The following is a 27,300-nucleotide window of genomic DNA, read 5'->3' on the forward strand; positions in this document are numbered from 1 at the left end:
AATGCACATGACAATATACAGACACTGGCATGATCAATATCTTTGTAATGCTTGTTGAACAATAGGTGTGGATATTGCTTGGCTTGCTACAATGGTCACTGGCCTAAAACAGTCCTGTACTGCAGTGTGGACCAACAGCGATGAAACAGAAAAGCTGAATCCAGTTGAAAATATATGACTGTAAACAATTTAGTATCATCTGACGAGAAGTCACCGTACATCACTGGAGAGCTCACAGCTGGACTCTACGAGTCGTGTCGTAACACTGTGCATGCTGTAGGCATTAGTAGTCATATTCAATAGCATACACATTCAAATATCAAACATTACAAAATTAACAGCGTTCACACACCCAGTGTAATAAATTCAATACTTTTGCAAAACTGCCAAACTACTGTATAATCAGATGCACAAAAAGAAAAGCATGTTTAAGTACATTGTATTATCATTGATACGATTTAAAACTCTGGACAAAAATTCAAGTATTTCCCTGCAAAAGAAAAACAAGTATTATAAACATACTGAATCTAATCACACAGATGTATGTTTTATCTTATTAACAAACCCTGAGTACTTTCACTATACGGTACATAGTATATACAGAGTCATACAACAACATCTCCAGGGATACAAGTGCAGCATTCGCCTACCCTGTGAGGGAAGACTGTTATGTATAAGCATAAAGCTCCTTTATGCCATGCTTTGAGCTATTATAGGGGCCAGGAGCAGTTCCGCTGTGTAGCTACACACACACACACACGCGCGCACGCACACACACACACACACGAGAGATTGTCACTGGACACCGATACCATAACATAATGTACTGGCAAAGACATTTGTATCCATCTAATCAATTTGGTCCATTCAAAAAGAAACATCATTAGGCTGTCAGTACAGGAGGAAGCATTCGACAACAAGCAGTACATCTCAAAGTGAAACCTTTTGGAAAGTTTGACCTTCCGAAAAGATTTAATACGTTGTATATGTTTTTATGAGAAAAAAAAAAGATAAAAAAAGGAGTGAACCGAAAAGGCAACAAGCAAATCACACTGAAAACGTTGGGGGAGTTTCCTTTTATATCAAGCCTACCATGCAGAGAGGATGCTTGCCTTTCAACACATCCTTCAGCGGTGGTGACTGGGGAGGGTCAGTATTGGCAACTGTTTGGCCTTCATGAGGGAGTGGGAGCTGGAGGAGGTTCTAACGAAAGCTGAACATGAAAGGAGCTCCTCAGCTGTACTCGCCGCTCATAGCAGTGAGATGAGAAGTCACTGAGGCGAGCTCTAGAATACCGGCCAATTTGCAATAACACAGCAAATTTCTATCCGGAAGCAAAAGTCTCGAGCCTTGCCGTTTTTTCTTCTTCTCGTGTGTGCCTTTTTTTCCAGAGACTCGCATGACAAACACATCTTTATAGCGCTACGTGAATTGAGCGGGAGGGAGGAGGGGGTGCATAGTACCACCGCTTGTATATATATGGAAGAAGAGTTTTATATATACACACTACAGCGATGGGACCTATGGGAGCCCGAGGAACCAGCTGTTGTGGGGCGTCAAGTTGCTGAAAATCCTTCCATGGCATCGACATGCGTTGGGAGAATGAAAGAGGACAACAGTTGTTGGGATATGGGGGTTGAGGGATTGTGTGTGCGTGTCTGTGTGTGTGTGTGTGGGGGGGGGGGGGGGGGGTGGATAAGGGCAGGAGAGAGGCAAGGAGGTCCAGACTGATCTTGAGCCGTGCAACAAATCCCGAGCTGCGTCAAAGCAGGGGCATTCCTGACCCAGGCAGGCTATCCCATTGCATGTCTGAGGCTGTATCACAGAGAAATTAATAGGGTCCACTCCCGTAACTGACACGCTCCCCGTCTGTTGTCCTCTCCCAGAATACACCTGCATGTGTGTGTGTGTCTGTGTGTGTGTGTGTGTGTGGATGCAGGCGTGCGGCTACATGCAGAGACACCTGTCGAGCCGGCAAAGAGGCAGGACGGTGCTCTGGTCCCCATGATGTCATCTGTGTTCAGGGGCCTGGTCTTGGAACAGCTTGCTGTACGTAGACAGACCTGCTGGGACACACAATAGACAGAAGCACAATTTAGCACAGGGTCTGGGAAAGGTATGTGTATACACAAATATTCAAAGTCAAAATCCAAATGTGCCACATGGTATGGAGATGGAGTTATTAGTGATATACTCGCCAGGGGTTGGGAGGAAAATGCTTAAAATTCCCTTGAGCTTTAAAAGTCTTTCTTCAAAATGAATGTTCTTGATGAACATTGTTGAACATTGTTACTCAGCTGAGTTGTGCCCTTCCTGATGACTTGTCGTACAGAACTTGTAAGTCGCTTTGGATAAAAGCATCAGCTAAATGACTAAATGTAAATGTAAAATGTAAAAGGAACCCACCAGAACTATCTAGGTGCGTGATCCCTGGTAGATGTGTTTGATTCCTCATGGCTAAGGTTCAGGCATCGACAGAAGCGACCGAGTCAGCCAGTGGTCAGCCCCCCACGTCCGGCCATCCCCTCACCCCGCAGCCCCCTCGCTCCCTTAAGCCTATCGCCTGGCCCGGTGCCAGGCATCCAGTAGAAAAGGAATTCCAAGTACAGTTGGAGCTGCCGTGTTTGTGCTCCCAAACAGTATTCCCTTTCATTCCCTCTCGGCAGACTCTGTTTATTTTGGTGCTCTTTTTACACCGTGGGGCCTGACGGAGCTGGAAAACTAAAACATCTCCCCGACTTCCAATCCGATGACATGACCGCTAGCAGCAGCTTCCTCTAGCTCAGCAAAAGGGAAAAGAGAAAGGGCCAATATTCTCTCTTTTCCCTCTCCACATGACGTGCCGAGATCCAAAAATGATAAACTAATGGCACAAACCGCTACCAACAAAGACAACGTGGGAAAATCTAATCCTGGAATGGAGTAGAGGAAGACAATGGGCCCCGTTTCTGCATTTGACTGTGCTTACTCCATGTCTGGGAAATCAGTCCCCAACACGGTGAAACAAGCACAGCACATTTCTACAATAATTTAGTGTAATTGATATTGGATGTCACTTTTATCTAATAAGTAACAGGTGTGGGGGCATCCCCGTGGCCCAGTCTGCCCTGTGCCAACAATGTCACAGGTTTAAACCCCGGGCTTAAGCGATGTTGTTGCATCTATCAACCGTCTTTTGAAGGCGTTCGAGTGACTCCAAGCTGCCCTCCCTCTCTCTCCTCCGGAGAGGATAATAAAAAGTGGTTCGAGCGACAGGTTGGACCCAATCAGCCGCTATAGGATATACAGCCCGACTGAAGCGGGGATGATGGCCAATAACTTTCCTCCCTTTTCTCCTAACAAAGCGAGACCGGCGGGGGGGGAGACACAGAGTCGTGTTTAGGTCCAGACGGGCCGAGAGCAATCAGTCTCGACATGATCAGTATCCCATTAAAATGGCACAAGTGCACGGCGTTCATTTCCTCCTCAAACAGAATGCAATAAATCTCCCCTCCGCCCGCCCGTCTGTGGAGCCCCTGGAAACTTCAAGAGCAGGATCTCAAACACATGTGGCCGATAGATATGATCTGTTTTTATAAGCATTGATGGGACCTCATCAAACCCCCCCCCCCCCCCCCCTCACTCTGCATTAAAAAAACTGAATGGGGGTACCATGAAGAGGGGAAGAGGGAGAAATGGGATGAGAGAGAGGGAGAGAGAGAGAGTGACTGAGTGGGAGTTCTGAGAGCAGGGAGAGAGAGAAATAGAGAGAGAGAGCACGAGAGAGAGAGCACGAGAGAGAGAGAGAGAGAGAGAGCACGAGGGAGAGAGAGTGATTAATGCTGGCTGACAGCTGATCAGAGAGAATGCTGTCCATTTGGACTCACTCTAACTCCCTGTCAGAATCCATCAGAGGAGGCCAGTCATCTCGCTACAAAAGGTACACTGGGCAGAGACCCTGCCTCGCTCCTAACCCCTCCAATAACAACCCCCCCACCCCCACCCCACCCCCCAAAACACCAGTCACACCATGTCTCTGTTCCACACAGTTCCATTGTCAATGCATGGCTAAACCTTGGCTTGTTAACTGGTTCTTCGTCGACGCTGAGCTTTCCATTCTCTCTCACTCACTCAGACTCTCTCTCTTTCTTTTTTAACTCTGAAAGGTGGGAGTGAAGCACCCCCCCCCCCCACCCTTTGTGCCCTGAAATGACGGAAAAAAATGCATTCATGAAATTCAGAAGCAGCTCCCAGCGGATCCAGTTACAGTTATTGATGAGTTTATAAGATGTTTGTTAACCTGCGCCAACCCTCATACTGTTGAGGGGAGAGAAGAGGGAGAAAGACAGAAAGACAAAGAGAAAGAAATGTTCTGGTCGCACACACACTAATACACACACAAAAATACACACACATTTTTGGGGGTTGGTTGGTTAGTTGGTGTGTAGCTACTGTCTTTTTCCAGCGACTCCGTTTGGACCAATGCAGACTGATCTAGCTCTCTCTCTCTCTCTCTCTCTCTGGGTCGGTTCTAGTGAGTGCGACTCTCCCATGATGATGAATGGTGTGATAGACTAACACTAACGTATAGGAGGAGCACTATGGAAAAAAAATCGCTGATCAGACAAGCAGATGTGCATCAGCAAAAAGAAAAAATACTGCTTAATATCACTGTTACTGCAATAAACTCAACAGTTTCCCCAGTCCCCTTCTCAGGCTCCACGATGGAAAGAGTTGTGCAACCACTGCAGGATGACAGGACACACATGTGAGCGTGCACACGCACACGCACACACACACACACACACACACACACACACACAGGGGCGTATAAGACCACAATACACTTAACAAAGATCGTAAGCTTGATTTTTCTCTTTTTTCTCCTTCTTCACTTGCTTGATGTGATTTCTGGGGCATGGCTGTGGAGGGATTTAGGTGGCTGGGCAGCGATTAGGACAGTTGAAGCATAGCCAACAGATGGGAATGCCCAAACAGTGTCTATTTCCCATCGCTGGATCTCATTACAGAGGAGATATGCCATCAGAGTAATGCCTCTTTATCCCCGGCAGTAATCTGACCTCTAGACTTGGACACATGGAGACTATATGATCAAACGGCCGATTACTCTACTGGAAAGCGAACTACGTGTTTATGCCCAGTCATACATGGCTGATTAAAATGTGTTTTTCCTCCTTGGCCTGCACTCTAGAGAGGGAAGGCGGTGGCACATGTCGTATGAGCTCACTGTCAGTTGTATGGTGTAAAAGACAGTAAACATTTGTATTGTAATTTAATATTATGGCACTGGAGTTTTATGGCTTACGGACTGCTCTTTTATGGAGTTTGAATGGGGTGGGGAAACATCAAAGAAATGAACATCACCATAGTTCTTTTCAATATCAATATACATGTATTTGGGCTGCTCGATTATGAAAAAATAAATCATAATCACGATTATTTCGGTCAATATTGGTATCACTATTATTTAACATGATTACCCATTGACTTTGGAAACATTTATTGAGAAAAAAAAATAAAACATTTCTTTTTAACAGTGTATTTCCTTGAACTTTAAGCATAATTCAACTGAAAAACTAAAACATGATCTGGCTAAAAGTTAATTGAATTTTGAATTGAATTGAAAATTAAATGTGATTCATTTCCCAGCCCTAACATGTATATCATGATATCTGCGTACATATGCAAAATCACACATTAAATAATCCAATTAATGTTAATTGCATCGAATTGCAACGTTGAACGATAACAAACACACACAAAAAAGAAAACGATATGGGACTAAAACCATGGAGCATACACTTTGCTTTCCAAGATAAAAATACCCAGTGGTGTTTATCAGTCCTCGATGGGAGGAATGGCCACTAGGCCTGGCTGTAATCATCAACGCTAGCATGGAGAGGGCATACCGTACCATCTGCCCCAAGGACTCACGTAGACTACTGTACCAAAGCGGCCATCTGTACAGTGGAGTACAGTAGGGCGCGTGGACATGCGGACTGTCACACCCACCTGTTTCAATGCAGACGGCCTCGTGGACGACATGCTGGCCGTTGGACATGGTTCCATTGGCAGGGCTCTCCGAGGAAGCATGCCTGTCGGGGTTAGACACAAGATAAGGGTGAGTGAGGGCTGGACACGAGCCACTCCTGAGGGATTAGAAAGTGACAACAGCATCCACAAGACCGCCCATACAAAGGACTGCCCCAGCTGCTTGGACTTTAAAGGATACTTTACACCTCATGTTATATCTCTCTCTAGCATGAGCAGTACTGTACATAAACTACAGAGATAATGATTACTGATAACTAATGTGTCTCTCTCTCTCTGTGTGTGTGTGTGTGTGTGTGTGTGTGTGTGTGTGTGTGTGTGTGTGTGTGTGTGTGTGTGTGTGTGTGTACGCATGCACACCACAATAGGAAATTATCCATTTTTATTTATTTTTTAATCTTTTCCCCCCTCCTTTTTCCTCCGTTTTTCTCCCATCCCAATGCATGTGATGCCAATTCCCAATCCCCTTCCTGGTCGCTGCGCACCTACCCCCTACGGTCGGTCTGGGTGAGTGGAGGCTATCACATGCTTCCTCCGACACATGTGTAGCCAATCAACCGCTTCTTTCCACCTGGCAGCGCGGACTCTCACTGAGAGAGTGTAACGTGTGGAAGGATCACACTACCCCCCTTAGATCCTTTCCTCGCTGAGCAGGCGCCCCGACCGAACTGTAGGAGTCGCTGTTTACAACGACCAGGACCCACCCACCGGCTTCCCCACCCTCTAACACTGCCAATTGTGTTAGTACGACGGCCGGCCAAGCCGGAAGCAACGCAGAGAGCTGGGCTCGATACCAGTATCTCCTGCGTTGGTGGCGAGCGCCTTGCCCACTGCGCCACCCAGCTGCCCTCCTAGGAAATTATCCCTTTGATAGATTTTTTTGGCCTCATGTAAAATGTACAAACTTTCCCAAGTTGAGAATGATGACACTGGTTTACACTGAGCTGTACTTGCTTTGGTAATTATTTTCAGTGACCTTTGCATCCACAATTCCCATTTCAGTGCTACTTTTTGACTACTTCCCTACCCTGGCACACACATAGCTAGCTGTGTGTTTACGTATGCGTGCGAGGGTGCGCAAGCGATGCAGCATCTCCCGGCAGTAGAAATGTGGAGCAGATTTTAAATGGCCTTCCTATATGTTCTGTCCATAGGGGCTGGTGGGGGGGTTTCTTGACATTCTGCGGAGGTAGAGGTTAAGTGTTTACTGAGTGCTGCTCGTGAGCTGCAGCGCTGGGGAGGGGACACATTCCTGCTCCCTGGTAGCCATCCTGGATGACGTGCTTCTCAAACTAAACCTGACCGTTGGGGAGATATAGCGAAGACGACCACGGAGCTGACTGGGTGCCTGCGGGATGATGGGCGAGAACATAAAGGATATGGGGGGGGGGGGTCTCTAAGTACAGCAGGTGGATGGATGATTAAGTATGTACACAAAACCTTTCTAAAGAAGAGAAATTAAGAGCTTACCAGGGTTCCCACAGACATTGCAAAATGGAATACAAGGACTTTAAAGTACTTTTGCAAGCACTATTTTTTATTTTCAAGGATGTCACTCGAAGGATACAATTCACTTTTAAATGCTGTTTTTTTTACGCGAAGAAATTAGGCAACGCAGTTGGAGCGTGCAAGACAGCGACTCGTCAGATTTTATTAAAACAGAACAAAAAAACGATTTCTTGATTCAGAACAATTTGATCATGGATGAACAAAACATTCAATGCGAATGGATGATTTGAATTTAAAGGACGTTTTAAGCACTTTGTTAAAAAATTTGCTGTTTTTGAGGAATTCTAGGCCTTGATTTTCAATATTCTTTTATCAAGCACTTCAATCACTTCAATGACCTTGTGCAAACCCTGGCTTACGTAAGAAATAATTTAAGAAATGGGTATCATTTTAATGATAAAATATAAATTGTAGCGTCAACAAAATTCATGTGCTATTGTGAAACAACGGAGCAGACTCAGGAGACTCCCAAGAGTTGGTTAAGTAGCACTGGATCTCAAAAACACCACATCACTAAGTCTTTCTTCTAGAATTAGACAATCAACACAGGGAATTGTCTGTCCACATATATATATATTTTTTTTTACAGAATACTAAGCCTTTATGGGTGGAGACAAGGCGTAAAGCAGGAGCTAACAAGCCTGTAATACTATATGTTAAATCTGTTAAGCATTTTTTAAGGGGAACAATAAATAAAGCTTAGCTGGCATTAACCTCTCGCCCCATAACAGCAGCTTGCCAAAGAAGCATTAACAAGGTAATGAGGGCACACACTGCCTCCTTGTAAGGGGCTGCACAGTTGTTCTTTCATACCATTACACAACCACAAATAGGACTGGCCCACTTTAAGTGTGGCATAACTCCACAGGAAGCAACCCCTTTCATATTTGGGGGGAAAGCAACAAAAAAAGAAAAAGAAAAAAAACTTGACCTCCGGGTTCTTCACATCACTTTCTTTGTCAACATTCTCTCAGTAAGTCACTTCCAAGAGTCCAGCAGTCGACACCAAAGTAGGAGAATAGAACTAAATATGCTTACTTACAGTAAGTTCAGATAAAATATGAACCTGCAGTTGAACGTTTCGCAAACATGCTTCAAAGGAGACGGAGGTACATGTAAACAGAGTTGAAGTGTAGGCCTACTTGTTGTGTATAGGTAGCTAGCATATTTTAATGTGTATAGGTAGCTAGCATATATATATATTCTTTTTTTATTATCTTTTTTCCCCCTCCTTCTTTTTCCGATTTTTTCTCCCATCCCACTGTTAGTCGTTATGCCAATTCCCAACCCCCTTCCTGGTTGTTGCGCACTTTCCCCTACTGTTGGTCTGAGAGGCCGGAGACTGTCACATGCTTTCCTCCGACGCATGTGCAGCCAGCCGGCAGCCAGCCTGGCCGCGCAGATTCTCACCGGGAGAGTGTAACGTGTGGAAGGTCGCACTACCCCTCTCCAGATCCTACCCTTGCTGAGCAGGCGCCCCGACCGAACTGTAGGGGTCGCTGTCCACAACGCCCAGGACCCACCCACGGCTCCCCTCCCCCTAACTCAGCCAAACGAGTTAGTATAGCGATCAGCCCGAGCCAAGGCAATGCTGACTCTCCGGGAGTCGAGACCGCAGCCTATTGCATTGGTGACGAGCACAATCCCCGCTACGCCACCTGACCGCCCTAGCTAGCATATTTTAATGTGTATAGGTAGCTACTGCTAGCATATTTTTATGTGTATAGGTAGCTAGTGTATTTTAATGTGTATATGTACAGTAGATAGTGTATTTTAATGTGTGTATAGGTAGCTAGCGTGTCTTAATGTGTATAGATAGCTAGCGTATTTTAATGTGTATAGGTAGCTAGTGTGTCTTAATGTGTATAGGTAGCTAGCGTGTCTTAATGTGTATAGCTAGCTAGCGTGTCTTAATGTGTATAGGTAGCTAGCATGTCTTAATGTGTATAGGTAGCTAGCATGTCTTAATCTGTATAGGTAGCTAGCATGTCTTAATGTGTATAATTAGCTTGTGTGTCTTAATGTGTATAGGTAGCTAGCGTGTCTTAATGTGTATAGGTAGCTAGCGTGTCTTAATGTGTATAGGTAGCTAGCGTGTCTTAATCTGTATAGGTAGCTAGCATGTCTTAATGTGTATAAGTAGCTTGTGTGTCTTAATGTGTATAGGTAGCTAGCGTGTCTTAATGTGTATAGGTAGCTAGCGTGTCTTAATGTGTATAAGTAGCTAGCATGTCTTAATGTGTATAGGTAGCTAGCATGTCTTAATTTGTATAGGTAGCTAGCATGTCTTAATGGGAGCATGTCTATGTTCCCGGGTCCTATGTTCCCCGGGTTCTATGTTCCCCGCTTTGATTGATTGAAAATTTTAGACCACCAGCCCTGATTCCAAACTCTAACCTTAACCAGTTTGAAAGAGGGCCTAAGCTTAACCGTTCGAAACAAGGCGGACATTAATAATTAATAAAATTTTCAATCTATTAATCAATCAAAGCGGGGAACATAGAACCTGGGGAACATAGGACCCGGGGAACATAGGGACGATCCCGTCTTAATGTGTATAAGTAGCTTGTGTGTCTTAATGTGTATAAGTAGCTAGCATGTCTTAATGTGTATAAGTAGCTAGCATGTCTTAATGTGTATAGGTAGCTAGCGTGTCTTAATGTGTATAGGTAGCTAGCGTGTCTTAATGTGTATAAGTAGCTTGCGTGTCTTAATGTGTATAAGTAGCTAGCATGTCTTAACCCATTGCTCGCCAATGACTTGTTAACACGTCATTCTCCGCCATGCGTAATCTGCCAATGTGTAAGGCGTCTTTGAGATCAATATTTCATATTTTCGTCATGGTATTCAAATTTCACCCACGGAGTCTTGGCTGGTGCTGTAGGACTCCGCTCAACTCTGCAACCCTTCAATACCGCCACCTCGTGGCCGATCGACGAGTTGCCAAACCGGAAGTGGCCGGAAGTGTTTGGCCCGTCCCTTATTTTCGTCCGGCTACTCTGTGATCGTCCCGGGGCTCAATACAGACACTGTGGATATGGATCTTTGCCATAACTCAATAATCAACATTATTTGGACGTGTATTAGTAATATACAACCGGCAATGGATCGCATCGATCAACATCCCATAATAGCGATCTTTTTGCTCCACTCTCATCACCCAACGCTACGAGGAGACTGGGGTGAGTTTCAGCGTTTTTCTTTACCATTTTCGATACAAACTGCTCTGATCAATATATCACCCATACTACATGAATCATTTAACGTCGGTCACGGAATTATAAACGACCCCCCCCCCCCTCCGCTCATCCGCGCATGATGAGTCATAACGTCTAGGATCATGTACAGTTGAAATTTTTTATCTGGCGTCGATCGGTATCAAACTGCATTTGATGATCTAATATATGCATTTATGGCTATATCTCACGTTCTATGAAATACTGCAGAAAACGATAAAAACATATTTATACACTAGACCGTATTTTTGTATGAATGTGTGAATGAAAAAGTAAAACGTTCCTACATCCTGAACGATAGATAATTGATGTTGAATGGGCCATAGTAATGTCAATTTAGCAATACAATTTAAAAAGTTATAGCCCTACAAAGAAGGTGAACATCTCCATAGACAAATAGAGCTGGCAGAGGATGGTTTAGGATGGGTACAATGCCCGGCGGAGAATGGGTTAATGTGTATAGGTAGCTAGCGTGTCTTAATGTGTATAGGTAGCTAGCGTGTCTTAATGTGTATAAGTAGCTTGCGTGTCTTAATGTGTATAGGTAGGTAGCTAGCGTGTCTTAATGTGTATAAGTAGCTCGCGTGTCTTAATGTGTATAGGTAGCTAGCGTGTCTTAATGTGTATAGGTAGGTAGCTAGCGTGTCTTAATGTGTATAAGTAGCTCGCGTGTCTTAATGTGTATAAGTAGCTCGTGTGTCTTTAATGTGTATAGGTAGCTAGCATGTCTTAATGTGTATAGGTAGCTAGCGTGTCTTAATGTGTATAAGTAGGTAGCTAGCGTGTCTTAATGTGTATAAGTAGCTCGCATGTCTTAATGTGTATAGGTAGCTAGCGTGTCTTAATGTTATTTAGATTGACCGAAGGGGGATAAAGTTCAACCATAAACAGACTTTTGGCAGCTCCTGTGTGTATATAATATCCTGTGAAGCTAACTGCCCCTGCGGCTGACAAACAGAGAGTGAAGGCGGGAGTGCGGCTGACATTAATGGTGCTGCTGTAATTGTCACCCTATTAGTAATGCCACACGACAGCCTGGGTTTCCGTAGTTACAGCTGCGAAACTAGCCAAGCCTCGCAAACAAAATACCAAACACACTCATTTATTTGTGTTACAAATTGCTCCTTTCAAATCCTCAACTGAAGTCATACCATTCGGAGAAGCAGGCAGCTCCTAGTGTTGCCAGCCATCATATGTTGATAGACTAGAGTCCTGCCCTGCTCAACATGATGCAGCTGCAATTATGTGCTATATAATATAATGGAGCTGGAGAAGGAGATGTGAGTGAACACACAGTAAATTCAGTTATCACTGTGAAACACAGCCAAGGTCCATTCAGCGTTTTTCCATTCATAGTTTGGCACATCAATTAAAACGTAATGTAATGAGACTGAAACAAACGCTGACTAATCGAGTCTGTCCAATCAGGGGAACTGGACTGAGTCTGCGTTTCCCGACAACGTTCTGCTCCGATCGGCTGGCATCCTGCCAGATGAGGAGAATTCACCACGGAGTTCACCGTCTTCCCAGACTTCACAGAGGAGAGACCGTTTTGGCTTCATCAACACAAAACATTTTCCCTTTCTTTATCCTTTTCCTCTCTTCCCTTCCTTATCTGGGGCCTATTATTAGTCCATTTCCATTTCAGAAACAAGTCAGAGACAACAAACATTTCTAAAGATCGGTATCAAGTTGTAGTTTGGGCTCGAGGTTCAGAGTTCAACAGCTGGCACGTGGAATGATTTTCTTTGTGGAATTGGAGGACTGAATAGCCCTTGAACTGTTCTAATATGCCCCGCCGCCCGGCACAGTGATTCTATTATAAAAGGTGGAGGAGCTTAGGGAGGCTGCCTTGGGATGGGTTTCAGATGTTCCCTAACCGAGGTATTGGGTTGCCTTCGAAAATGAGAGCTGAGAATAAAGGGAAGCAACTTATTATCCCCACCGTATTCTGCAAGCAATCATCTCCTCTCCTCTGGACAGGGGTTTACTTTCTCTCTGTCATTCTCCCCCCCCCCTTACTTTATTCTTTCTTCCCTTGTTTCCATCAGTGCATTTTTTGGTCTCGAAGCTTCCGTTTTTCCCACACTCTCCCCTGTCACACTGGTCGACCGCAAAAATGCAGGACAGTGGAGAGTGTGTGAGGGGGCTCTGGAATTCCACATGCAGAGGGTAAACACTGCAACTGCCAGGAAGACACACACACACACACACACACACACACACACACACACACACACACACACACACACACACACACACACACACACACACACACACACACACACACACACACACACACACACACACACACACACACACACACACACACACACACACACACACACACACACACACACACACACACACACACACACACACACACACACACACACACACACACACACACACACACACGCACACACACACACCGCACAGGAGCAAACACTGCACCTACCCTGCCCTAACCTATTCTACAACCCCTACTCGCCTACCCTGCGCCCCTGTCCTCTTTAATTCCTCACTTGCCTGTCCTCTGATGGTGCAGCTTGTCCTGACTGACTGGTTAACTGGCAGACTGACTGACTGGCTGGCTGGCTGGCAGACTGACTGGCAGACTGGCTAACTGGCAGACTGACTGACTGGCAGACTGACTGACTGACTGGCTGGCTAACTGGCAGACTGACTGACTGGCAGACTGGCAGACTGACTGTCTGGCTGGCTAACTGACTGGCTGAATGACTGGCTGGAAGACTGACTGGCTGGCTGGCTAACTGGCTAAATGACCGACTGGCTGAATGACTAACTGACTGGCTGAGTGACTGACTGACTGACTGGCTGAGTGACTGACTGGCTGAATGACTGACTGACTGACTGACTGACTGGCTGAGTGACAGGCAGACTGACTGGCTGAGTGACTGGCTGAGTGACTGGCTGAGTGACTGGCAGAGTGACTGACTGGCTGAATGACAGGCAGACTGACTGACTGGCTGGCTAACTGGCAGACTGACTGCCTGACTGGCTGAGTGACAGGCAGTCCGACAGGCTGAGTGACAGGCTGAGTGACTGGTTGAGTGACTGGCTGAGTGACTGACTGGCTGAATGACAGGCAGACTGACTGACTGGCTGGCTAACTGGCAGACTGACTGACTGACTGGCAGACTGACTGTCTGGCTGGCTAACTGGCAGACTGACTGACTGGCTGAATGACTGGCTGGAAGACTGACTGGCTGGCTAACTGGCTAAATGACAGGGAGACTGACTGACAGACTGACTGGCTAAATGACAGGCAGACTGACTGACTGACTGACTGACTGACTGGCTGGCTGAGTGACTGTCTGTCCCACATCAGCAGAGCAGGTACAGCCCCCTGTCCTCCGCTGGCCTCATCAACCACATTAAAGCCCTGCGGCTCAGATGACCAGTTCAACCTTGCATGACATTGGACAAATTGGCTCACACACAGACACACACACACAGACACACACACACACACACACACAGTTGGACTGCCCTCTTGTAGACAATTAATCGGTCGGTTTGGTCTTAGACGACCAGGACTTTGTTAGTGGGATAGTTGATTTTTATGCTTCTTTCCACGCTGAATGAGAAATGATAATCACATACCAGTGTTTCTCCAACCACCCGCCCACCTGACGGGAGGGGCCGCCCACTAATCAGCAACCTCCGCTGGAGGAGACACTTGTGTCGGAGCTCTGCGGAAATATCCTCCCTGTTTCTGATGCGGCTGCACCACAATAACCACCATTAGAGCATTTCTAGAAACAATGTAGAACCATGATATTTAAGTTCCTCTGCATGACCGGCAGACCGCATGTGGGAAACTCAAACTTTATAGATTAAATCAAGTAATCGATTAGTTGACAAAGTCCTACGACTATTAGTCAGTCGATTAAGAACTGATTTACAATGTCGAGGACAGCGTTAATATACAAACAGAGAGGCAACTCACACACACACACAGAAACTCAAACATAAATATACATACTCCCCACCCCCATGACCAACCCCACCACCCCCAAACACACACACACTAGAGGTGGGAATCACTAGTACCTGCTACCATATCATATAGGCAGACTACTTTATATAATGCGATACTTGGGCCACGATACATTCATATAGGGCGCTTTCACACCGGCAGCACTCCGGTTAAAGCTCCAGCTTCAAAGGTTCGGCATTGCATCTGCAACCATGCTGATCCATTCAACAGGTAGCGATCTCAAAATTAGATTAGATTAAAATTAGGGGTGTCCGATATTATCGGCCTACCGATATTGGCATTAAAATGTGATATCGGAAAATATCGGTATCGGTTTAAAAAAAAAAAAAAAATTTTTTTTTTTTTTACATTTCTATAACCTTTATTTACCCAGGCAAGCAAGTAAGAACAAATTCTGATTTTATTTATTGTCAAAAGTATGCATAATGTTGTGTTAATTCCACAACAAGAGATATGTAATGTTAATTACCTGAAATTATTCCGTTTTTTGGTGGGGGAAACCCTGCATATATCGCTATCGGTTGATATCGGTATCGGAAATTAAGAGTTGGAAAAAAACAAAATCGGTAAAAAAGCCAATATCAAGCATCCCTAGTAATTATTATTACGTCTGAATGCATATCGAGAATTAACTACTTCCGGGATCATTCTGGTTTGATTCATGATGTGAAACGCAGACAATTCTTTGGCTTGAGAGAGGCATTAAGAGAACCAGGTGAAACTGAAACACAAATTCAGACACCGCTAATGCTAGACAATACCAATTTTGGGGGAGAATCATTTAACAAAGGATTGTTGATTTAAGACTAACCTCGGACCAAAGGGCAATTTTAATATCAGTTTTTTGGGGGGGGGGGAAACCCTGCATATATCGGTATCGTTGATATCGGTATCGGAAATTAAGAGTTGGACAATATCGGTATATCGGTAAAAAAGCCAATATCGAGCATCCCTGGATTGGATTCTTAATAGGACTAGTTGTTAAAGATCCCTAAATATTCAGCACAACAATTGAATGAGGTTGGAGTGGGGTGGAATTTGGCAATGATCACGTGATGATCACCAGTTAATTAAAATGTATTGTCATACAGCACAAAATCCAACCATTGTGGATAAATAAATGCTCCAGAAATAAATAAATGCATACATTTATGAAATAAAAAAGAAACTTGTGTAACCGAGAGATTTTAACCTGTGACCATAGGATCCACAGGCAGCCGCACTAACCAGTTGAGCTAAAGGGTCCGACGTTGACTGCGACCGACTAATCCATAGTTTACACTTGTCAAGAGCCAATTGCGCAATCGTTCAGTATTGACATTAATAAATGAGATGTCATGCTTATATGTCATGTTCTACAGTAGGACTTACTACTATGATACCAAATAAAACAAGTCATTAGAATAATAGAAGCCTACTTTGCTGGAACGATTAATTTCGCAGTATACAGTACTGTACGTGTGTGTGTGTTTGCCTTTCTCCACGCATATTTATTTCTGGAACATATTATTTATCCACTCTGGTTGGATGGTGTATTGTACTTGTGCTGTATAATAACAAAACATTTGAATCTAATCTCATTTTAGAGCAAATCGTTTCCTGTTGAATGGATCGATTGAGTGCAATGCTGAACCTCTGCTGTTCGCCGTTTTCGCTTGTCTTGACAGCCTAGAATATGACACGCCCACTGATGATGTCACGGTTCACAAGGAAAAACTAAAAAATTTTCGGTCCTAGCTGAGCACCGACTTTTCACGTTCCGAACCAATTATTTCTGGTGTGAACGCACTGGCCGGTTCAATATTAGGTTTGGGAACCGGCACCGGCCCAGAGCCCTGCCGGTGTGAAAGCCCTAATAGTGACTCTTAAAGGGGAACTATTTTACTATTTCTTTCACTATTTGGGCACTTTTACACAATTCCTGTGAGTCTATGGAACACCCCTGTAAGGTTTATCTTTAAAAAAAAATCATTGTTTTGTATTTCCTAATCAAGTACTCAAAAACAGCATTTTTCGACTTCAAGATTAAGCCGTTTTGAGGCTGGGCTCCAACCACTGTGTGGCCTGGTGGCAACTGCCACACCAACTGCCACATTATTATGCAGCTGAGAAATCTCTGACATCACAGATATGCACATTTTCAGATGACTCAGTTCAGTGAGGGTGAATATTGTGAGTGGAGAATTTTAAGAATGCGCCAATATGAGAATTAGAGACATAAATCCTATTAATATAAGTCCACATAGCCAGGAAACAATGCTAAACACTGAAAAAGGCCATTTATAAGATAGTTCCCCTTTAATATTCTGCAGTACTTTGAACCTTGCGATTCAACACTTTATTTTTGATTTATCACCACATTAGGAAACCGAAACAATTTCCGTCAGGGACAGAAAATTACAAAACCAAATTATACTTATGAGTACAAAATGCCATAAATCAATTACTATATGAAATGTAATGCTCAGTCTTCAGTCCTTTAAGCAGAGTCATGTTGACCCATTCTTTCCATATCCATGAATATCACGTGACGGGACGTCATTATGATTTCAAAAGCCTTGAAATAGTGCCATGAAAAACATCTCGAGGCCGGCCGTCACACATTCATACGAACGCCGCAGCGGGGAAAGAGTCATGATGTCATACTGCATGGATCTGTCCTCCAACCCCCACAACACTGTCAGTGAGGGTCCTGCCAGTCCTTCCTTGGCCTCCTCTCAAACTCGGCAGAATGAAACACACCAAATGTGCTTTAGACAAATAAGCAGCCCTATCACAGAGGTCTGCCATTGTAATTTGGCCAGATGTTGGGCTAATAGAGTCGTACTCCAAGCGTGGGAAACAGATGGCAGTTACAGCCTCCCACCCTCGCTCTTTTTCTTTTTTTAAACTCTTCACCTTTTCCTTTCCTGCCTCTTCCCTCCCCTGCTCCTCAGCTAATCTCCAAACCAAACAGGGTTTAAATGGCGCTCCGGGGCCCCGGGCCCTGCCGCTGAACCGCATTCTGTTTACGGTTCAAGCAGAAATCAGGCCTGCGACGAGCTTGTTTACGGACTAGCAGATACAGCCTGCAGCCAAGAGGCTGGGACCGTTCCACTGCACACGTGTTCTAACTCTCATTAACCCCCGAGCCGTCGCCCCGTTGGAACCCCCCCCCCCCCCCCCGATAACGTGGACCCCCGTTTCACCCCGGCCAGCCGCTTGATTATCACACAGATTCGCGGTGAATCGAAATGACATGGAAGCGCGTGAGTGAGTGAGTCATTTACGATGAGTGAGTCGTTTACACATCCAGACGGAGACGGAACGGATCTTTTTCGTTTTAATTTCAAAAACGATTTCTGTAAACACGAAATCGTCACAAGAAATATGTGCATCCAAACGAAGCCACTGAAAATGCTGTAACGCTGCCACAAATGTACAAAATAAACGTCTTTCCTGTTTTAGATTCGCTCTTTTATTTTGAAACCCCCCGACGGGAAGTGTTATTGTTGTTATCGCTAGCGGAACAACTTGGTCCGGTTCTGTGCTTTTGAGCTAACGCTAGTTTCCAAAGGAGAGGAGAGAAACACCGCGGCTCACATGCGCTGCTCTCTGGCGAAAACACGTTGCCTACAGTGGTGGAGGAAGGTGAGCACAGAAAGACTGAAAATGCTGTAACGCTGCCACAAATGTACAAAATAAACTTCTTTCAATAGTTTCAGTGTTTTAGATTTTGCTCTTTTATTTTTAAACCCCTGGGCCCTCATTTATCAACGTGGCGTATGCACAGATATGTGCTTAACCCGTGCGTACGACCATTTCTAAGCAAAATGTGGGATTTATCAATTTGAACGTGAACTTGACTTTGTGCTTATGTCTACGCACAGCTCTGAGCATGCTTAGCTGACGCCCAGTGGTAGAATATCGTTACTACGGCATATGCGCTCCTCAGTTCATGCATTAGTTTCAACGCGGAAATAAGATTTCGTGCATTACTCTGAGTCCTGACACTGGCACGTGTTCTGTATGAACCGTAATTCATTATAGTTCATTGTGAAATAGCGACAGTAGTGTAATTATAATGGGCTCATGCGCAAACAAGAGGTTGGCTTGCTTGTTTGGCAGGGGGGGCAGACGCAGAACACCTAGTGTAACTGCCGCCGTGTCATAGTGTAATTCAAGTTAAGCTTCAGTATGATGTCATATAGTAGAACCGGTTAGAACAGGCTAGAACCTTCCAGAACTGCGCTCCACAGTGTATAAATAGAGAGAACTTACAAGGGTTCTCTCTCTCTCTCATTTCTCAACCACCATCAACCACCTAGCCCCTTTCGTGACTGTGATGCACCGAGTGAATCCACAGTCACTTGCTCCTCAATAGGAAACCAACCTAGATTTACCCTGAATGACTGGTTCTGACCGAACCGTTCGTTATACAAGAATCACAGAGACGTTTCAAAGGTACTCACAGTTGCAGGAGGGTTTCGGACAGAGATACGGGATGGTTTGAAAGCTCGGCATTGCTAATAAACATTTTAAATATTTTTTATAAACTGGTCAACACTGCATTATTTCCGGCGTTGTGTGCATGATGCGCATGCGCTGTGATCACACCAGGCAGCCAACGCCGGAAATAATGCCGTGTTGACCAGTTTATGAAAAATATTTAAAATGTTTATTAGCAACGCCGAGCTTTCAAACCATCCCGTATCTCTGTCCGAAACCCTCGTGCAAATGTGAGTACCTTTGACATTTCTCTGTGATTCTTGTATAACGAACGGTTCGGTTAGAACCAGTCCTTCAGGGTAAATCTAGGTTGGTTTCCTATTGAGGAGCAAGTGACTGTGGATTCACTCGGTGCATCACAGTCACGAAAGGGGTTAGTTACAGAACACCCACCTCCACCAAACGCGATTAAATATTGTTTCAAATAAAAAGCGACATACTATTATTTTGTGTCATGTTTCCAAATAAGATTGGCCACAACGAAATGCTTTCTACTTCAATTTGTTGGTTAGAATAGATTACCTTGCTCCGTTGAAACTTCACTGAGACTAACAGTAAAAGACAGTATTTTAATAATAATAATAATAACAATAATAATAATAGAGCTTCATTTTATATAGTCTTTCAAGAGACCCATGCAAGGTCGCTTTACATAGATAGGGGGGGGGGAAATAACAAAGTAATAAACATAGTGGACAGACTATGTAAATATGATGATGGGATTCAAGTTCATGTTTGTATTTATCACATAGGCAAGCTACACATGGCGTATACTTAGGCTACATCATACATGGCAGTGAGATTCATTGTTCTTGTATATGTTCTCGTATTATTGTTTATATAGGCTACCCAATACTGACATCAAAATAGATTGTATGCCTATAGAAATCATATGCAGCAGGTCGAAAATTTACGGAAAATCCGTCGCGATTTGGAATACAATTGAGGAGAACTTTAATCCCTGGGTATTAATCGAACAAAACGGAAAAAGGCAGTCATATTCCAGCATGGGCTTTATTAGTTAATATGGTCTTTAAGAGATATCATATCCGACATCACCGTACGTGTACATGTCTGTCAGCCTGTCTCGTATTTCTCCATAACACACAATTCCCTCGGGTCAGTCCATTATTTCACATCCCATGGGGGTGTTTCATGACCATATATGGATAATCGGGGCGGTTCTGGTATGCAAATACTTAAAACCATGCACGAGCTCAAGCTTAGGAGCAAGGTGATATTTATGAAGACAGGTGTGCGTAGGACCTGTGTACGCACGTGTGATAAATCCCATTTTTTTTGTGCGTGCACACATTCTAAATTCTGTGCTTAACACTATGATCGCCGGGAACGAGTTTTCACGTCATTCAGAGCCATGCTCATTCTGCCGAAGACGCCGTAACTCGTCTTTGATGTCAATATTTCAAAAATCTGTCATCGAAATAATATTTCCTTTCCGGAGCCCTGAGACACAGTGCTGATCTCCTCTCAACTCTCTAGCGGTTCAAGAGCACCATCTGGTGGCCGATCGGCAGATCGCCAACCGGATATTAACCTTTGAACTGGTAGTACTCATCCAAATGTGGTCCGGCCACTCTCTATAGCTCCCGCGACTCCATCTTGAAACACTGGATAATAGATCGCTCGCCCTAACTCAATAAACAACGTTATTTGGACGTATATACTATTATACAACCTGGAAATGGATCGGGCATTTCTACATCCCATAATAGAAAAAAATCTGTTCCACGCTCATCTGCCAGCGGCGCGAGGAAGCCACGCTAAGATTCAGCGTTATATTCTAACGTATTCTATACTAACTGATCTGATGAACATATGACCCACTCTGGATGAATCATCTAACGCTGCCCACGGAATTATAAACGATCCCCCGCCCATCCGGTCATCATCAGATGATGCGTAGAAACGTCTAGAACCACGTCCAGTTGAAACTTTTTATCTCGTACAGATTCCTACCAAACTGTATTTGATCATCAATATAATGCATTTAGGGCTATAAATCACGTTCTGAAGAAAGCTGCAGAAAACGATAAAAACATACGTATACTTTAGACCATATTTTAGTATGAATATGTGAATGAAAAAGTTCCGTTCCGTTCCGTGTGGACAAAACGTACATACGATAAAATACTTTGGCGGATACACCCAAAATCACCACCGTCTGGACAAGGCCTTACTTATTGAGGTGCTGGGTGGCAGTCTTCCTCATCAGGCCTTCCCGGCCACTGCTGGGTGGCTTGGGGGTCAGCGTGGGGCCAAAGCAAGCCTGGCCCTGGCCGCGACCGTGGTTGGGACGCGCGGGGTGGCCGGCTCCGGATGAGCTGGCGGGAGCCTGAGGCCGCAGAGTCGTCCCTAGGCCCGGGGCGCTGGTCTGGTCCGGTAACAGCGCCTGGGAGTAAGAAGGAGCACACGCCGGTCATTAGAAGGAAGGTACACTTCAAATGTACTGTAAATGGTACATTTATATAGCGCTTTTATCCAAAGCGCTTTACAATTTAGTTCCTCACATTTTACTTATTCACTCACACATTCACACACCAACGGCGGAGACAACCATGTAAGGTGCCAACCAGCTCATCGGGAGAAATTAGGGGTTAAGTGTCTTTCTCAAGGACACTTTGACATGTTGCCCGGGAGGAGTGGGGATCGAACCGGGAACCTCCAGATTACCAGACGACTGCTCTACCTCCTGAGCCACTGTTACCCCCCCCCCCCCTGATCTGTACCCCTGCTGGCCTCGGACCGGATCCTGCCAGAACCTTCGCTCCCGTCTCTCCCCGACTCTGTCTCCCCTCTCAGCCTTCCCGATATATCGCCATGAGGAAAAAATTACTTAACTTAAAATGAATTAAGGTGACACAGGGCTAGATCCACAAAGAATGGATTGCACGGTGCTAGTTGCACCCTTACTTACAATTCATTATGAATTGAAAATGGGGGACCCTGATGTAAACAAGACGAAAGTCTTTCTCTGGTCTGCATCCCCTTAACACTTTGAGCGCCACTCACGGCTTTTCTCGGGTTTACGACCCGACCGTTGAATGCCACGTCACGGCTATTCTCGGTGTTTTTTATTTATTTTTTTTATTAGCGATCTGAAATCATATTGCGAGCCTACCGTTGGAGATCCAGGGACCGCCGGCGATCAGATGTGAAAAAAGCGCCCCCTATCGTCTCCCAGATGGTAAATCACCCTTTTGGAATGGACTCAATGAAAGTGAATGGGAGAACGGATTTCTGACTCCACATTTTACTTCTCACTGATGCAGCCGGGGTCTACCAGAGTTCATTCTGGAGCCTCTGAGCCACGGCGAATATGGGTTATACTGTACACACGATGGATCAATACATTTATTGATTTGTTCGAATGGCGATCGGAAATTGGAATAAACCATTTGGATACCATCTGACCTCAGGTAAGGAATCTATGTTATCAGTGTTAGGATAATCAGACTCGTTTTCACAGAGATATAAGCGTTTATGTGATATGTGATATAGCTGTTTTGACTGTAAAAGCGATCAGGAAATGAGAGCAGCTATTATCAGCGCGCGGCACGAACGTGCGCGCGCACACATATACTATCGATCATCTAGCGTTTATTTGAAAACGATTCATAAATAGGCCGACAAATGACAACGTTCTGGAATATTCCAGTAAAAGGCATTTATCATAGGCATGGGTTGTTTTCCCCCGGAAAACGGGTGATTTTTAAAATGCTATCAAACGGAAATGAAGCGATAAAAATACAATCTGCCTTGCCAATGTTGACTGGAAAATGAGTCTTTGATAAGCGACGGGCAGATTAGACACATAGCCATAATTTAAAACATAGATTAGGCGATATTAACGTTAACATTGGGAGTGGATGGTGGCATCAAGGGGGTAAAAAGGAAAACCCGGCGTGGCATACAAAGTGTTAACAATTGTGTGTATTGAGCCGTACTGTATTGTACCCATTCAGCAATCTGTTAATACAATTTTCATTCAATCAATCAATCTGCACGGTGATTCATTGAATGAAAATTGTATTAACAGAATGCAGAATGGGTACAATACAGTACGGCTCAATACACACAATTGTTAAGGTGATGCAGACCAGAGAAAGACTTTCGTCTTGTTTACATCAGGGTCCCCCATTTTCAATTCATAATGAATTGTAAGTAAGGGTGCAACTTGCTCCGTGCAATCCATTCTTTGTGGATCTAGCCCACAGTCTTTACGACATTAAAAACAAACACGTACACGACACGTGCACATCAGCACACTCGCAAACACTGTTGTCCTAATCATCTGTGTGGTATTTGCTGTTTTGTGAGTTGTTGTTTTAGCAATTTGTTACCATTTGCACTCAACCCTCATACCAAAACAGTTGGAAAAAAGGAAGAGCTATCAGATTTGGAATGTATTATGCCTGAAAAAAGGAAGAAATCCGTTTTAGGGTCATCTAAGGTGAAATATCTAAGACCTCAACATGAATTAGCGCTGGGAAAAAAAGAAAAAAGAAATGCCACCCTTTATCAAAACACGCTCTACATATTTTGAAATTTGGCTGCAGTCAAAGAGTAAATTCTTCAGATTATTTACTTGTTTAGACAAGATTCCTCTTGAAAGGCTGGGAGAGGAGGTAAACACCTTGACATAATATTTAAGAGCTCCCGCTCACCGGGGCCCGGCATTTGCCGCGGAATGCCTCGCACGCATTCCTCCCTCGTCTCGCGTCCCCCACTTTCTCTCTGCCACTTTATACATCTATCTAACAAGCTAATGGTTTTCCAGCCTCCCAGCGCAGGGCCTTTCAAAGGGGCCGGCATCGTGACAGGGAATATCTGATGTAATTTCTCTGTTGATAAATGAGAAGCTGGGGTTTCCAGGTTGCAGGGTCTGGAGCGGCGCTGCAGTTTTGAGTGGGGCCAGGAAGGCCACCTTTCTTTGGCTGCCAGGTGGCTCCAGGCCAGCCCTGTGGAGGAGCCGCACAGTCTGCACCCAGTAACTGGAACACGGACCGGAGAGCCGGAACAGCCCCCTCTCCCTCTCTCTCTCACACACACACACACACACACGTGTACCCACATGCATACGCGCACACTTGCGCTCCACTAGAAAAACACGTTTTTTGTATTCGGTTAAGCCAAATACTTCAATAAATGTCCCCCCATAAGACCACAAAAAGCAGGCGAGGTGAGCGCAGGGATGTGGAGCACGTTTGTTCCAATAAGAGCCCCAGAGCCCCTCTACAGTGCTTCTCGAGTCGTTACAGAGCAGGGTCAAGGCACCGGCTTGAGTCTCTGACCAATGGAAGGGCACCGTTCCGGGGGGGGGGGGGGGGGGGGGGAGCCACGGAGCCAATTCTGCCCCGAGAGAGAGAGAGAGAGACACACACACACACACACACACACACACAGAGAGAGAGAAAGAGAGTGAAAGAGAGAGAGAGAGAGAGAGACATACACACAGAGAGGGAGTGAAAGAGAGAGAGAGAGAGAGACCCATAGGGGTGGATAAGGGGAGTGGAATGGGAGATTTCGGGGAGGGTTCCCCTGATTGGAAGGTGACTCAGCCAGGAGAGTCAGCCCTCCCACCATAAGCTCCGTCAATGGGACGTTTGTGAATGCCAGGCAGTGTTTGTCTCTCAACCGTGGGCATACTGGACTGGGCTGTACACGTTCACCAATTAATAGCACAAACCCTTTCCTGTGATTTGTAACAACAATCAGGAGGGAGATGCTCCTCCCTCCACCCCGGTGCCATGTGCTGGTGCGAGAGGCTGGTGATGGGCGAGGCTTGGTGAACTGGTGAACTGTGCTCAATCAAGAGAGCTGGCTATAGGAGGGGATGGAGCGAGAGAGAGGGAGGGAGAGAGAGAGAGGAGGGGGCAAAGCAGGGGGCTTTCAGTCAGTGCCTTGCGTAAGCCCGCCGGACAGAGCCAAGAAAAATATCACCTCAATTGCATTAATTAGGGCCCAACCTAGATGATGAAAAAAAACAATGACGTGAGCGCAACTGCATTACTCAGGACGGAATAGAAGAAAAAAAAAAGAGCGCATCCAATCATTTCACTCCTGTAAGCCTCTCCGCGCTCTCCGTTCCTCCCCATCCGTAGAGCGACAACTACAACAAAACGCCACAAGATGAATAAACACACTCTTCCTGTTCAGATCCCCTTTCAAAGCGAATGCGTAGAAAGACAGAGAGGCCTATCTATTTTCCCCAAAACATGAAAATGATCCAGTGTGAAGTGACCGAAGGCTCTGTGCGCCTTTATAACCTCCCTCAGCACACGTCGGCCAAATCACATCTGTCATGACCAGCGGAGCGTGACTAAAAGCTTTTCTCTCTCTCGTTGCTACACTACTACAGTTGGGAAAATCACGTCTCTAGAAATGTTGTATGTGTGTTGTAATGGGAACGCAAGCGGAGCTAAAAAATCTGATACCAATGTGACGGTAAGACTTTAAATCCATCATAGAATCCGTGCCGGGGGCCCCTGCCGAGAGCCCGCATGGGCAGCGGGGGGTTTGACTACTCGCCTTCCAGCAGAAGCACGGCCAGGCGGCGACTCTGCAGAACAAAGCGTTCGGTTTGGTGGGGAGCCGTGTTTGCTCTCAAGGAACCATCTCCCCGGTGAAGATGTTCCCCCCGAACACCGCTTTGTCGGGCGGTTTGGATGGAGATTCCCAGAATAGCTTTACAAATGCTAACATGGAGCCTGTCCCCTTTGACGTGGCAGGTTTTCTTTTGATGATGTTTTTGGTGACGGCCCCACGCTTAACTAAAGGATGGTTTTTACAGACAAAAATATGAGGGTTTTCCAGAGTCATAAATCAGTAGGTTTCATTAGTCATTTGCTCCGTGTGTTTTCTTATCCCTGCAGACGGCACTGGAAGATGAGTAAGACATCAAGACTGACAAGAGGGAGAGACACTGAAACATTGAGATTTTCTTTCAACCTTCATTGAAAATAAATCAGTTGAACACCACCCGATACAGATCCCAGTGACGTATCGCTACGCAGCCACCTGGCTAAATCATTCTCCTCCGGGAACCAGGACGACACTAGCACGCCCTCCCTCATCTAAAGTGCTGTTGGTTACCTGGTGTCGGCAGCGACTCTGGTCCAGGAGCCCTCGGGGCTGGAGCCTCTGCTGCTGCAGCTGGTGGATGGCAAACTGGAGCTGGTAGCTCCCCTGGGTGGGCTGGTAGCGTAGCCGGGGACTCACCCCCGTCACCAGCCTGTAGGCGCTCTGTGTCTCCTCCCAGAGGCCCTCCTCAGTCCTCACTGGCATGTGGCTGAAGAGAGACCACATCAAACCATATCCATTTAGTAATAATGTCACCTGCAATGAGTAGATTAACACTTTGAGCGCCACGCCGGGTTTTCCTTTTTACCCCCTGAATGCCACCATCGGCGCCAATGTTAACGTTAATATTGCCTAATCTATGTTTTAAATTATGGCTATGTGTCTAATCTGCCCATCGCATTATCAAAGACTATTTTCCAGTCAGTGCTGTCAAGACAGATTGTTTTTTTATCACTTCATTTCCGTTTCAGAGCATTTAGAAAAGCACTCGTTTTGATGGTCATTCTGGACCATTCTGTGAAAATCGTCTTTTACTGTAATATTCCATAACGTTGTTATTTGTCGGCCTATTTATGAATCGTTTTCAAATAAACGCTAGATGATCAATATTATACGTGCACGCAAGCACATTCGGGCCGCGCACGGATAATCGCCGTTTTCATTTCCTCTTCGACTTTTACATAGAAACCGAAAGAGCCCATTTCACAAAACAGCCTATATCTTCATCAAAATTAGTCTGATTATCCTAACACTGATAACATAGATTCCTTACCTGACATCAGATGGTATCCAACTGGTATATTCCAATTCCTGATCACCATTCGAAAAAATCGATAAGTGTATTGATCCAACGTGTGTACAGTGCAGTACATGAATCCGCGGGGCTCAGTG

At 45.1% G+C, this 27,300-nt stretch overlaps 1 protein-coding gene across 1 annotated transcript in view; it reads right to left on the reverse strand.

Moving 5' to 3' along the window:
* Window positions 1–27,300, reverse strand: part of ttll5 (tubulin tyrosine ligase-like family, member 5) — a 129,413-nt gene continuing 102,113 nt past the window's right edge. Inside the window, exons 28-31 of the mRNA XM_084310603.1 lie at window positions 26,422–26,617; window positions 21,507–21,718; window positions 6,013–6,095; window positions 1–2,063 (exon numbers count right to left, since the gene is read on the reverse strand). Coding sequence (XP_084166729.1) covers window positions 2,011–2,063; window positions 6,013–6,095; window positions 21,507–21,718; window positions 26,422–26,617 — 544 coding nt within the window. The 3' untranslated portion in view covers window positions 1–2,010. The remainder of the gene's footprint in view (window positions 2,064–6,012; window positions 6,096–21,506; window positions 21,719–26,421; window positions 26,618–27,300) is intronic.

This window comes from Notolepis coatsorum (genome assembly GCF_963971535.1).
Source record: "Notolepis coatsorum genome assembly, chromosome: 3".
NCBI lineage: Eukaryota > Metazoa > Chordata > Actinopteri > Aulopiformes > Paralepididae > Notolepis > Notolepis coatsorum.